The sequence below is a fragment of the Rattus rattus genome, chromosome 5 (genome assembly GCF_011064425.1).
Source record: "Rattus rattus isolate New Zealand chromosome 5, Rrattus_CSIRO_v1, whole genome shotgun sequence".
NCBI lineage: Eukaryota > Metazoa > Chordata > Mammalia > Rodentia > Muridae > Rattus > Rattus rattus.
The window spans coordinates 158,499,839-158,514,192 of NC_046158.1; the positions used below are offsets into that span (position 1 = coordinate 158,499,839).

The 14,354-nt window shown below is 45.9% G+C and overlaps 1 protein-coding gene across 1 annotated transcript in view; it reads right to left on the reverse strand.

The window, feature by feature from the left end:
• Zbtb46 (zinc finger and BTB domain containing 46) overlaps positions 1–14,354 on the reverse strand; it is a 68,601-nt gene that overhangs the window by 17,424 nt on the left and 36,823 nt on the right. The window contains exon 3 of the mRNA XM_032904973.1: positions 8,054–8,341. Within this exon, the coding sequence (XP_032760864.1) occupies positions 8,054–8,341 (288 nt within the window). The remainder of the gene's footprint in view (positions 1–8,053; positions 8,342–14,354) is intronic.

Here is a 14,354-nt window from a genome sequence, read left to right on the forward strand (position 1 = left end):
CTTCCAGAGGTCCTGAGTTCAAATCCCAGCAACAACATGGTGGCTCACAACCATCTGTAATGGAATCCTCTCCTTGTGTGTTGAAGACAGTGACGGTGTACTCATAAAATAAACAAACAATAAAAATATGTTTAAAAATAAAAGAACACCTCTACGTCAATGGCACAATACACACTCTGTGTTCCCTCTAGTAAATGATCTGTGATAACCCTAGAATGGAGGTGTTCCTCTCCTCAAGGCCTCCCAACAGTGTTGCCTGAGAACGTTGTGCCTGGTGACATCTGGGTTTTTATGTATTACTGTAGCTGGATTTTGATGGTTATTTGAGGGCACAGTTTTTCAAATGCTTGTTGCCTAAAAGGTCCAAGCTAATTGTGATCCAAACTGGAAGCTCGAAGAGATTTTTCAAACGTTCTAAGCTAAGCATAGTGACATATTTGTGTAAGCCAAGAACTTGAGAGAGGGAGGCGGGAAGATCAGAAGTTTGAAGTTACCTTCAGCTACATAGTAACTTTGAGGATAATCCCGACTGTCTATAAACAAACAAATAAAATTCCTTAGAAAGAATGGCTTTTTCTTAGTACAGGACAAATTGCCAAAATGATTATGGTGGATACTGTGTTGAACATTTAAGCCATGACTTACAGAGTCAATCAACGCTCCTGTTACCAGAGTGTCAATAAATGTTACTTTCCTAAAAGTAGACATTCATGTTTATGAGACTGCCTCTGTGGTCTTAAGAATTTCCATACACAGAGTATCTTGTGGCAGTTAGTAGTCTAACACAGATAAAGTCAACTTCTGACCACTGAAACCCTTCAAGAAAGATGAATGTCACATGTTGATACAGCCTTTAAAGCTGTGAAATCAACCCTCAACAACCATACTTTAATGAGACGCTTCAGTGGCACCCAGGTTAAAGTGTGTTCAGGAGCCTCTGGAGATCTCACACAGCTGATGGCTGCTGTGTTAAGGAAGGTAACACTAGTAGTGCCGGTGATGCAGCCAGCCATCTAGCCCATACATTGCTGCTTCCCTATCACCGGCCATCTACCACAAACCACCTTTTCAGGTTCTCTGGAACCTGTCCAAATTTTTAAGTAACTTTTTTTAAAAAAATCAGCTCTTGGCTAAGGGCACAACGGGGCACCTTCAGACTGTGGATCTTCAAGTGGGCTCCAGGAATACCTCTTCCTACGGGTGACCCAAGTTCGAAATCTCCAGTGCCACACCCCTCGCTGTCATGGTACCCTGTGCCTTGCACAGTGTCAGCTGGACTCATCTATGCCACAAGTGCCAGGAGCTGGACTTCTCCATCTTCTGAGTCTGTTCACTGTCACAGAGAATTTACAACTGGGACAGGCACAGGTAGACTCGAGTATTCACAGTGAAGATGTGCCACCTGATTGATTCCCCAGATACAGAGCACCTAATTATTCCAGAACCCTTCTGGGACCTCTTGCTAGTTAACAAAAGGTGAGTCCTCCTCTGGCTTCCTGTACCCGCCATCTTTACAATCACCTGCTCTTAATGTTGAGCTAGCATTGAATCCAACACATTTGCCAAAAGTCCAGCAAAAACAGACGCATAGAGTGTTTCTGTTTCTAAAAAACAAGTACAGTTCCCAGCAATTCAACACTTTGAAGGGAAGCTGAGTGCAAGATGTCATGGCTGTACTTAGTCCTCAGATCTTTATAGAACATAATGGAGTTAGGGACACATGGCTCTGCTCCCCGTGAACTGTGGACTCTCCGCCTGCTCATGTCAGCAACCCAATGTGAAAGTCCTCTCCTGGAAGCTGGGCCACACCTAGGATCTGCCCACCAAAAGGGCACTGGCGTAACTTTACCTGGAAGTTGGTAGAGGACTGGAGATCAGACAATTGTCAACACATGCTCTGTTTCCCACACACACACCTACCATCACCTGCTTTGCCACAAGAAGCCACACTCCAAGTTCTCCCATTGGGCGGGCTGCAGCAAATGGACAATGTGGTAGAGCCTAGAATACTGGAGCCAGGCAAGACAAATTGAACACATGATTCAAGATGAAAAAAGGTGCCTGAGGAGGCCTCTCCTGCCTGGACATCAAGGCAAGTCACAAGGAGTCTTTCTGTTCCCACGGGAAATCTTCATTGTAGGCTCCTTAGATGACTTCAGAATAGAGCTGTTTGCACCTAAGGCCACCCTAGCACAGCTACCCCATGCTGGGCAAAGGTATCCAAGGCCTATGAGAGAGATACTAGCCAAGGAGATGCTAGATGCTTGTTCCCAGCATCCTGGCTGGAGAGAACCGGCTGGAGTCAAGTCCAGCAACAACGGCTCAGCCTATCGTCCAGGTCACAAGAAGGTGTCAGCCTAAAATCAGAGACAGACGTGTTACAAAGCATCAGATGGGAGAAAGTTGGGTAAGATTTTTATAGACAACACACTTTGTCACCCCTCACTCACCTGGTCACTGTCCAGATTCTACAAAGACAACCAGTCACTGGCCACCTGGAAAGGAAGGCTGTCATTAATTCCCAAAGAACAGACGCGCAGAAGACAAGCCACCCGTCGGGCACTAGCACTGTGGCTATGGCTTTAGAAAGGCGACCGAGGAGGTGCGCCTAGTTAATGCCAGAATCCAATGTTTGAAGCCATATTCTTCTTGAAAACTTCTGTTCTTTTCCGAGGGCAGCAAACAGGCCTCTTCTTGGTTGACAGTGTCTAGGGCAGCTTCAGGAACAGGAGAAAGACAAGACTCCACCTGGTACCGTTGGGCCCCATGCAGGGTTGGGTGTGAGTGCAGACTCTCAGGTGGCAGAGGCTCACACTAAGCTAACACACACACACACACAGACACACACACAGACACACACACACACACAAACCTAACAGAGACGACCATTCTCATTATCTTTAGGGATAGGCGCTATATGAACCAGATGTCTTTATTAGAAGTAAAAAAAAAAAAAAAAAAAAAAACAAGATATCTTCACGTAGCTCAGAGAAATATTCAAATTAAGCATAACGTAATTCAGCACACGCATCACTGTGGGATGAAGCCAGCATTAGTGAAAGCTAATGGCTCTGCTCACTTGGGAGTGTTGAGATGAGCATAAAGAGAAGCTAGAAGCAGGAGGGCTCTTTTTTTTTTTTTTTTTTTAAGATTTATTTATTTATTTATATAATTTATTTATGTATATCACTGCTCTATCTGCATGTATTCCTACATGACAAAAGAGGACATCAGACCCTGTTATAGATGGTTGTGAGCCACCAAGTGGTGGCTGGGAATTGAACTCAGGACCTACTGAAAGGGCAACCAGTACTCAACCAGTACTGCTCTGTCTGGAGTTCTGGTATATAATGTAGAGACGTATGAACTCCATTCCAGTGTTCCCCATGGGCATCTCACAAGCACTGTCAGTGTTCTTGGAGTGCAGCTGATTAGGGCACAACGCCAGGGTCAGTTAGAGACAGGTGTTTTGGGGAACTTTCCCCAAAACTGGCCAATTCCAATAGCAAGAGTCCTTGCTTACGACTTGTCTGGGATGGGGTCTCTTTTCTAGAAGCAAATTGAGTCCAATAGAGGAAGTAGCACAGAAAGTTGTAACTCACAGCACCTAGTTCTGAGAACCAAAAACTCCTGAAAAGGACTCCAAGATGTCCCAGCCTGTTTCCAGCTGAACATGTAGCTTGTCAAAGCCCCTTATAGGAGATGAACTAAAATTCCAAATCAATCTAGAATTAGGTTACCAGACTGGACTGCTTTTTAAACCATAAGGAAATATTCTTCAACAATCTCTAAGCCAAAAACAAGCCACCTTTGTTCTCTGTAGAATAGGTTCCTGGGCCTCTGCCCTGTGGGGTGTGTGGCTATGGAAAGAACTATTTCCAAAGCACAGTATGATGCCAGCTTCTGTGCCAACTCCACCAGTGAGTAGGTTTTGAAGGTAGATAGTTAAGCCCTTAGGACCTGAAAGGAACATGGAAAATGCACACAGGACACAACTGTGCTATGCAGTCCTCAGGGGACCATCCATCGGTGTGCTGGGGATGGCACTTTTAGGTCATCAAAGATAGTGAAAATGGTGGCAGTCTGTGGTGTCATAGCCTCCTAAGGCCAGCTGGTCTTATTTGCTCTTGTAAACCACGGACTCAGCGCTTGCAGTATTTCTTCAGGTACAATAGAAGAAATGAAGGTACCAAGGCCTCAGATGGCTCAATGAGCACCCACAAGTTATAAAATAGTAGCAGAGTGGGCTGGAGAGATGGCTCAGCGGTTGAGAGCATGGACTGCTCTTCCAGAGGTCCTGAGTTCAATTCCCAGCAACCACGTGGTGGCTCACAACCATCGGTAATGGGATCCGATGCCCTCTTCTGGTGTGTCTGAAGAGATAGACAGTGAACTCACACATATACACTAAAAACAGTGAGGGGGGCTGTAGAGATGGCACATCAGTCAAGGCTGTGTATTTCTTTTCCAGAAGACCTGAGTTCAATTCCCAGCACCTATATCAGGAATAGCTCTAGCTACAAAGGGATCTAGCACCTTCTTCTGGCTTCTGCAAGCAGATGGCTGGCAGGCACGTGTACGCATGCACACATAAAATTTAAGTATATATTTAAAAACCAGCAAGTGCAGGGTTTGATGGTGCACACTCCTATATCCTAGAACTTGGGGGCCAGAGATAGAAGGGTCAGAAGTTCAAGGTTAGCCTCAGCTACATATCAAGCTTGAAGCCAGCCTGAGCTACCTGAGACCCTGCCTCAAAAAAAAAAAAAAAATAATGAGAGAAAAATCTACAACTTAACCAGGCAGGACTGTAATTATAGCTCCCAAGAGAATGTAACAGGAGACTTGAGATCTGTCTGAGTTATACCGCAAACTGGTCAATTTATCAAGATTCTGACTTTGTCTCAAAATCAAGATTAAAAATAACCAGAGAGTGTCTCGGTGACAGAGTGCTGGTCTACCATGCATAAGACCTAGGGTCAATCCCAGTACAAAATAACAATAATAAAAATCTTTAAATACCAGACCACATCCATATCAGTGTGTGAGCAGACAGCTGGGTCACAGCTAGGACCCATGCTTCCTACCCTCTACCACAAAGCAGCTACCAAGCCCAAGGAGCTACAGTCACTTTTCTCCAACAACATTCCACACCCACTGGGAATGGGTCCTTCAGCTCCTACAGTGGAAGTCTCAGCCACGCCTGGACAAAGCTTGCTGCCAGCAATTCATGCGGTAGTTATGAATCCCAGGAGAAAACCAAATCCAGCTGAACACAGCAGCCAGAATCCTGACACCCTTGTCACACAGGTCATCTTCTTTCCCAAGTGCCTCTCTGGAGCTCATCGGAGCTGAAGCATGAGCTCCCCCAGTGAAAGGAATTGAAAAATATCCAACCAAACACTAGGCATTTCTTTTCAAACTTATTTGACATCCCTGCGTGTACATCCCTAGAAAGGAGATGTTCGGATCCTTCAGGACACCTGCAGCTCAAAGGATGCATTTCTAGAACGGGAAGGTGAACTAGGTGCTTAGGCTGGTTTGTGGAATCGGGCTGCCCCTCCTACCTAAGTCAGTCACTCATCTCCCCCAAACTCATAACAACCCAGCCCCAGTGACGGGGAAATAAAGCACACTGTCCAGCCAACCACATAATTCCTGAAACCCCCAAATCCTGCCACTTTAAGGAAAGGACTGGATCTCAGTATATGACCTTGGTTAATTCAAACTCACGATCCTTCTGCCTCAATGTCCTTGATGCTGGGAGTACAGGTGATTACCCCTACAGCCAGAAGGACTCTGTCAACTTCTGGCCATATATGTGGAAAATAAAAGGGCAAATGTATATGAAAACATATTTAGGATATTAAAAACAAGAAAGTTAAAACATCATTGAAATAACAAAATATCAAACCCAAAAGCCAGTTCCACCTGTGAAGGAAAGAACAGGAAAAGCCTTGGCTATCTGCAGAAATACAGGTAGGGGGTGTATGCTAAGCATCAAGGACGGTCACAAGGACACTTGCTGCCATATACCACCTCCAAGCTTTATGAAATACAAACCGAGAAGTAACTCATATCAGAAGAGAGGTTTAAGAAAGAAAACACACATTCACAGCCTTCCCAGCTAACTACTACCCTGGCCTGGCCGGGACCAGGATCACTCAAACACAGCAGGACAGGAAGGGTTTTCTGAGGTCAGACCTAGAGGCACCAAAGATCCTGAGACAGAAAGGGAAATCAACTCTTAGGGCTGGCCACGCCCTCTGACTCTGTTTACTGCATGCATGTCCCCAGCAAAAACAGGCAAAATTTCTTTTGAACAGAGCTCATGCCAAAGTGAAGCTACCAGACACAGAAATGATATAAAACCTGCATTCCAAAATTATTCTTAAGGACAAACAGTATCTGGGGAACCAGGGAGCCAAGGAACAAAAGAGGGGTTTTTACCACATCCCCTCCTGAGCGGGGAGTTTACACTATTCTGTTCCCATGAGTATGTAGGAAGAGTGAGAATAATCTAGATCCTGCCTCACCTCCACTGTTCTACGTTATCCACAAAAGTTGCTGAATTTCAGAACTCCTCTCTTCGTGTGAACTCCAGGTGCCCCAGATCCCCTACAACCACCTCCATGAGCTGTACCAATACTCTGGGACCTTGAGGAATCCGACAATCTCCGCCCATAGATACACTTTGCTCTTGAGACATTTGCCCACACTGGCTCGTCCAAGCCATGTTCGACGCTCTCAGATGCTGTTTAACAAGTCGGGGCAGCTGTGGACTGGCCTCATCCCTTCTTCTCAGACGTGGAAAACAAGGCCTAAAAGTGCTTTTGAAAGTATGCTAATCCCAGCTGGCCTTCACGGCCGCTGGAGAGTTGACTTGGAAAGAAAGAGAGCAGACATCGGTTTCCACCTTTGATCTTTATTTGCCATAAGTAATTTGCATAATTCCTCAAAACAATACAAAAGCCCAGTAATGTTTTAGTGCACATGGGAACAAAGCTGTAAACATGCTCCAAAGTACCAGCGTCAAAGGTGACTGGAAACTGTCCTGTAATTCAGTGGCCTGGAGGATGACCAGTCACCACCATAGTCACATGGACTTGGGCTTCCTAGGAGAGGATACCCCTCATGTTCTCCAGTGTGGGGTGTGTCTCTTCCTCCCCCACAGAGAAAAGTATCGTCATGTTCTCGCACTCATGCTGAGTACCAGATAAACAGGAAGTTGTGGAGCTAGATTGGTACCCAGGGTAGTCATACCGTTCTCCCAGCATCACACAGATGGCTGCTATAGTCAGTATGTACTATGCCAAGGGAAGTGGCCTGTCTTGTGGCTATGAGCTCAGCAGATGCTAATGCCTCCTGTCTCACAGGAAAAGGCAGCTCGGGGGAGCCAGCTGCTAAACAGCAGCTGCTCTTCAGCTGTAGCATGGTCAGTCTACGGTCTGTATTTCAGCTGACACACTAAGGTCTTAAATGTAGCATCCGACTCCTTTTTAAAAACACGCGTTTGACCAGCACTTTCTAGCAAGAACAAAGCAAGCTCCACATCCCTGGGTCAGTGGCTCTCTGCATGTCTCCTACACAGAACAAATCCCAGCATAAAGGCTAGGCAGAGGCACCAGCAGAGGGAGCCAGTGCTTGTCCGTTGGACACAAAGGACTATCTCCTGCACCAGACCTGCCACTGGCTCAAAAGGAACTTATGGTTTTAGGTTTACTAATTGTGTGAATTGTAAGCTTGGTGGGTCTTAGGTTTAGATGCTTCAAATTTGAGCACAAAACATTCCAACAAACGCTCACTTCTCCCTCTTGCTGCCCAGTAACGCATACTAACACCCTTCTTGTTCTGTAAAGCAAGCAGTAAAGCAGGACTCAGAGCCAGTCTACTTCCTGAAAGGTCTTGAGCTGTGAGGTGGCTGCAACCCACAGCAATCTGCCTGACAGACGCCAGCCACAACCTCATCCTCAGTAACACCAGGGTCTGAAGGGTGGAGACAAGGAACTTAAATCAAAGCAAGACACAGGGACACACCAGAACTTGCACTTACGAGATAGTGAGTGGGCACCTTTGGGCAGGTACTCGAACAGAAGTGAGCCGTCATCACCGAGCACGTCAGCCTTGAGTGACAGCAGACTGTTCTTACTCATGAGTGCAGCACGAAGATTGGCCACTGCAGTGGCCTGGTGTAGTGCTTCCTCCTTCTCTGGGGTGAGGGGTGGGCCCAAGTAGCTGGTTTCTCCTCCTAGGAGGCCCTCATCGATGTGATGAGCATAGAGCTCTGCTCTCTCGCCTCGGCTGTCCAAGCTGCTGGCCTCAGTGACCGTGAGGTCCACATCTGGGGATGGGGAGGTACACAGGTCATTTGGGGAGATTTCAATGGGGAAATGAAGACAGGAGAATAAAGGCCTGTGGCCAACACTTGCCCAGAGCAACATGAACCCTTAGTATATTGTGCTACTGATCCCACCTGCCCAGATCCATAACACGCCACACAGCACAGTAAACTTTACAGTCCAATGGGAGCTTCATTCAGAACCAGGGTAGAAGACTCTCAGTTGGGTGCCACAGACCTGAGCCCAGGCCCAGCTCTGGGGCTACCACAGAATCTCCTCTTCTCAAAGAATAGGGGGCATTCAATACGTACCAATAACCATGAGAGCTAAAACTCCTAAAAGGAAAACCTCTATATAGCCTCAGGTTCATGATGGGTTATCACCAAAGGCACTAACAATGAAACATAAAAATTGGGCTTTATCACAGTTAAAAACCTTGTGCCAGGTATGATGGCGCATGCCTGCAGTTCCAACATGTAGGAGGAAGAGGCAAGAGGACCGGGGAGTTCAAGGTGATTTAACTACACAGTGAGTTTGAGACCACTAGGATATATGAGGTTCCATCTCAAAAATAAAACGAGGTACAAGATAAATAAGTGAAAGCCGATGTGCTTCAGTGACAACCCACAGCATGGAGAGGTGTACGACTCAGAGTGGCCTTACACATCTGAGACAGGATCTCAGGTATGCTCTAGCTTTGTGGCCAAGCAGGACCTGGAGCTGCTGCTCCTCCTCCCTCACCTCCTAAGTCCTGGCATTGCAGGTGTTTGCCACCATGCCTTGTTCACACAGTATTGGAAATTGGATCTAATTCCTATAAGTACTAGGCAAGCACTCGGCCACTGAACCATATTCCATCCCAAATATATACAGCTGATAAGACATATATCACGATTCTGAAATCTCTTATAATTCAATAATAAAGGTAAATAAAAACATGTACTAGACCTGACTAGACAGTTACCTAAAGACACAGATGGCCAATAATCTCACAAATCAAACATCTTTGTCATCAGAGAAATGCAAATTAAAAACATAGAAAACGTCTAGGGCAATGGCCTAATGGGTTAAGAACACCTCCCATTAAACATGCAGCTCTGAGTTTAAATCCCCAGCACTTAGATAAAAGTCAGGTATGACTGTGGTAATTGCTTTCCTAGGATACCCAAGGCCGTGAGTTCAATTCCCAGCACTGTAAGAAAAATAATTTCACGTCTGTGAGAACAACATCTTCCAAACCAACAGCAAACAGCAAGCATCACTGAGGAGATGGAGAACCTGGGGTCTTGGCATAACTGAGAACATGGTTCATGCAACTCCCAAAAGTGAACTGGCCTAAGGCACTCTGGTTAAGGCACAGCTGAAGTGACCAAGCAAGGAAATCTGTTTTCCTTAATGTGAGAAAGTAAAGAGGGCAGAAATGCCAAAAATGGCCCACAAATGACCTGAGCCCAACCCGTTATGCCACGCTCCTGCTGTAGGCTCCTGTCCTAATGAGGAGACAGTCCTATGAGGCCACAGTGAGAAGAGTCCCTGAAAGACAAGTGCTAATGACCCCCAGACCCTTTCTCCAGATGCACAGAATAGAAAGAAAACACTAGAAACAAAGAAAATACTAGTGTTTCTATATGCTCAAGGCCTCCTAGGCCATGGCTGACATCCTGAAAGAAATGCTTAACAGCAATATCAAAAAGGAAAAACTCCACAGTAGAAAAGCCATTCATTACTAGGGAAGTGTCAGGAGCTCCCTCAGACACATCCATTGGATGCAGTTTTAAAAAGCTAAAAACCATTCAAATACTTGTGGGAAGGTAGCATGCACTTTGGATGACCTAGGATTTAAGAAAACCAATAAGACAGACATATCAATACTAGATTCCAGGTGTTTTTTGTTTTTGTTTTTGTTTTTTTTTGTTCTTTTTTTTGGAGCTGGGGACCGAACCCAGGGCCTTGCGCTTCCTAGGCAAGCGCTCTACCACTGAGCTAAATCCCCAACCCCTCCAGTTGTTTATTTGTGTGTGTGCTCTGCCTGCATATTTGGATGTTACTACGTTTATGCTTGATGCCCACAGAAATCAGGAGAGGGCATCAGATCCCCCTGGAACTGGAGTTATAGATGATTGTGAACCACCACTGGGTGCTAAGACTCGAACCCAAGTCCTCTGCAAGAGCTGCTCAATCATCCCTCCAGAACTATAGTGTTTTGCACCTTAACACTTAGGGATTAGTAAGAATCTGAATTTCCCTATGGCATCTAACTTGCTGACCTTTAGGTCTAGAAACAAGAGAATGATAGTAGGACTTGGACAGTTTCTCTGTCACTGGCTTCCAGACTTATGTCATTCAGTCAACTGTGACAAGAACTGTCCCTACTCTCTCCAAAACAAAGCTCTAAGGTAAACAGATTATGAACAAGTTCCTTAATTATGAACAAGTCTCTAATAGAACACTAGAGTTACAAACAATATTGTTTTACCTTGTAAACGTTAAAGCTCCAGTTTACTACATGTGTATTATACCTCAAAAGATAATAGTAGTTTTTACCGAAGAGCTCACTTCATCATACACCTGCCCACGAGAAAGCTGACAACAGCCTGAGATGATGTCATAGTCTGATCCCCAGAGTCTGTGATTATGTCACCTTCTGAGGAAGTCAGCAGGGATGGGGAGAAGGAAGGCAGACTATACCAGGCCTTAACTGGAATCACAAGGTTCTTAGTAGCAGAAGGAAAAGGCAGGAGAGTTAAAGAAGTGAGAATGGAGGGAAGGTAGGAATGGAGTGGGCCATTAGTTGAGAGCTGCAGAAATCTGCCTACTATCTCCTGACCACACAAGACTCCTGGAGCTGCAGGTAACTCAAATGTGTTGCATTAAGCCACAAAACATAGTGGCTTGCTATACAAAGGCCGGGGTCCTGAAGTGCCAGCTGTGGTAGTCCAAACAGTGTAGTAATGTGTGCGTATCTCAGTGCCCTACATTCATGGGGAAGGAGTCAACTCACCAGGAGAGTAACGCACAGCTGCCCACTGCTAGTGTAGAAACTCAGACCTGGCAAGGTGCCCTCAACAGGACAAAGGCCAAGCCATGTGGATCAGCTCTGGGATGGGCGATCTCCAGGATGCAGGCTGAGGGTGCCGCTCACCTCAGTGAACTGCAGGGTTAGCAGTTCCCCCATGTTTCTGCTGCGTATTTGATGTAGAAGGGTGTCCTTATGACCTAATAGCTATTACTCTCTTAGAGCAGCTGTGACTACATGAACCTCAGGACTGGGCTTGCTGATGCTCATAGAAGAGAGCCCCTCTCGTCAGATAAATGTAATTCTTTATATGGTCTCACGGTCTCAAAAAGTGATCAAGCACATGGAGTCAAAGGTTAACGGGATGAAGGAGTCCGTCTATGTGGTCATTATCTGGCTGCCATAGGAATTTTTGGTGATGTAGCCCTTTTGGGGTCACCCTTGCTACCCACGTAGCCCTTACCCTCGTTATCTAAGTAAGCCCAATGAAATCACTGGTTCATCAAATTTGACTTTGATGAAATTACTTTGGGCTCTTGATGGCCTATTTGCAGCAAGTGCATATTTGTTCACGACTCTCCATGGTAAGTTCACCCAACGTCTGACTCCTCAGTTGTTTTTCTCTCTAAGATTTACTTATTTTTGCCAGGCAATGTGGCACATGCCTTTGATCCCAGCACTCAGGAGGCAGAGGCAGACAGACCTCTGAGACTGAGGCAGGCCTGGTTGACAGAGTGAGTTCCAGGATAGCCAGGGCTACATAGAGAAACCCTGTCTTCAAAGACAAATAAAAACAAATAAACAAACAAAAGAGATTTCTTTTTATTTAAGATACATGGGTGTTTTGCCTGCATGATGTGCATGCGGTACCTGTGGGGAACAGAAGGCACTATATGCTGTGGAAGTGGAGATGCAGGCAGCTGTGAACATGGTGGGTGGTAGGAACTGGACCTGGGTCCTCCCCAAGAGCAAAAAGTGCCTTTAGACACTGAGCCATTCCAGCTTGCAGCAACCTCAGTTTTTAAAATAACTTTCATTACCTTTTCTCATTGTCTTTTATCTTGCGGTCGTAAGGATCAATTCTGGGACCTCTGCCACTAAACCTTAAAAGTCCTTGAAGAAAGTCGTTACATGAAAGCTTTCAAATTAGCACATGAAATTATACCAGACATAATGGGTTTAAGCCTACAGTCCCAGCACGCAGGAGGCTGAGGGAGGAGGGTCAGTTCAAGGCCAGCCTGGGCTATGTGAGAGTCTGTATCAGGAGGCTAGGGGCTGGAGAGGAAATGGCTCGGAATTAAGAGTACTGGCTGCTCTTTCAGGACCAAGATTCAGTCAAAATACCCACACTCATAAAATACAATAGTAAGTTTATGTTTTGTTTTTGAGACAGGGTTTCTCTTTGGAACCCTGGCTGTCCTGGAACTTGCTCTGTAAACCGAGCTGGGCTCAGAGAGCAGCAACCTCTGCCTCCTGAGTGCTAGTATTAAAGGCATGTGTGCATCACTACACACAGCAACAATAATAAAAAATAATACTTTTAAAAATAGTATCAATAAATCCATTAGATATGTTTACCATCTGATTTCTCACTTTTATATCCATGTTTTAATCTGATTTATTACAGATTGTAGAGCCTTGGAAAAAGAAACTCTGTCAGTCTGAACATTTCAACATAAGTTCCTGATTTATATAAGGGAGGCTGCTGTGGCATGCAGTGTCGCTGGCATGGAGTGTGACCAGCTCCCCGGGCGCCAGCATCAGTGTGGACTTTTGTGCCTCAGTCTATGCATTTAAAAAAAAAAAAAAGAAACGAAGAGAATAAAAACTCCAAGCTCATATGAAAACAGGACCCAACCAGATGGGTAGGTCTTATAGGAGCTGCCAGAGGAGAACCTATGTCCTGGAATGTGACTGAAAGGCAGTGTCTCCGTAGGAATCTTGCCAATGATGCTTCTTCGCATGGTGTCAAACTACAGACCTGCAATACAGTAGGAAATTAACCACAGGAAGCACCACCATAAGCCCATACCTTTAATCTCAGCTCTTGAGATGTGGAGGCAGGGGAGTCCTAAGTTCCATGCCAGTCTGGGCTACAGAGTGAGATCTGCTAGTGAAACAAAACAAAGCAAACAAGAAATACCACCACAGACACGCCCTGCTCCCCTCACGGTGACTATCCCGCCAACTTGGCATCCTACCAGAACATGTCTTCTTTCAATAAACCAGAAAATCCCTGCAGAGTCTGGGGAGCCAGAGCTCTGCCTACTGTGACTGCCAGGTTCCCAGAAGCATATCCCTGCACACAGCCGCCTTGTCTTCTCACTCCTCAGCCCAGGTGACACATTCCACCAGACCAGGAAGCACTATTTGGACTTTGCTGGTGGGGTCCATACACTACCAGCTCTGCCAGGTACCGGGAGTGGCTAGATACCGGCCTCAACAGTCTCTTCATTTCAAAGAACGTTTAGGCTGGTCTGTGAGTTCACCATCTGTAAACTGAATGCTTTTAGAAAACACCAGGACAAAAGAAACACTCCCATTAGAGCTCAGCCTGAAGAGCGAGGGACAATGAGACCCTTCAGTACCACCAGGAGGCTCTGGCTAAGGCCTGCTTAGAGATGCGAAGGAAGGTGGTGGGTCTGAGTCCACCTGCCCCCCTACATGAAGTCACTGTGTGTACCCTGTGTACATCAGAATCTAAGTAGAGCCTGAAGCCCAGCCTGTCATAAGCACTCCTGAATGCCAGGACACCCTTCCCATAAATCTCCATGTTTCTGACCTTTGCTCTCCCTTGCCTCTTGTTCTTGCCTCCCACTGTCCTAAGGCAAAAGCACTGTCCTTCCCGGGATTGGCAGGCTGGTGTGATCAACTTTTTTCTGCCTCAGTGCCATGTCCTCCTTTCCAACAAAACCACCCCCAAAAGAGCAATTTTGCCTGTCTGGTCACCAGCTGCCACCCTAAACACTATGCAGGGCCCAGTCAGAACTGACTTCAGG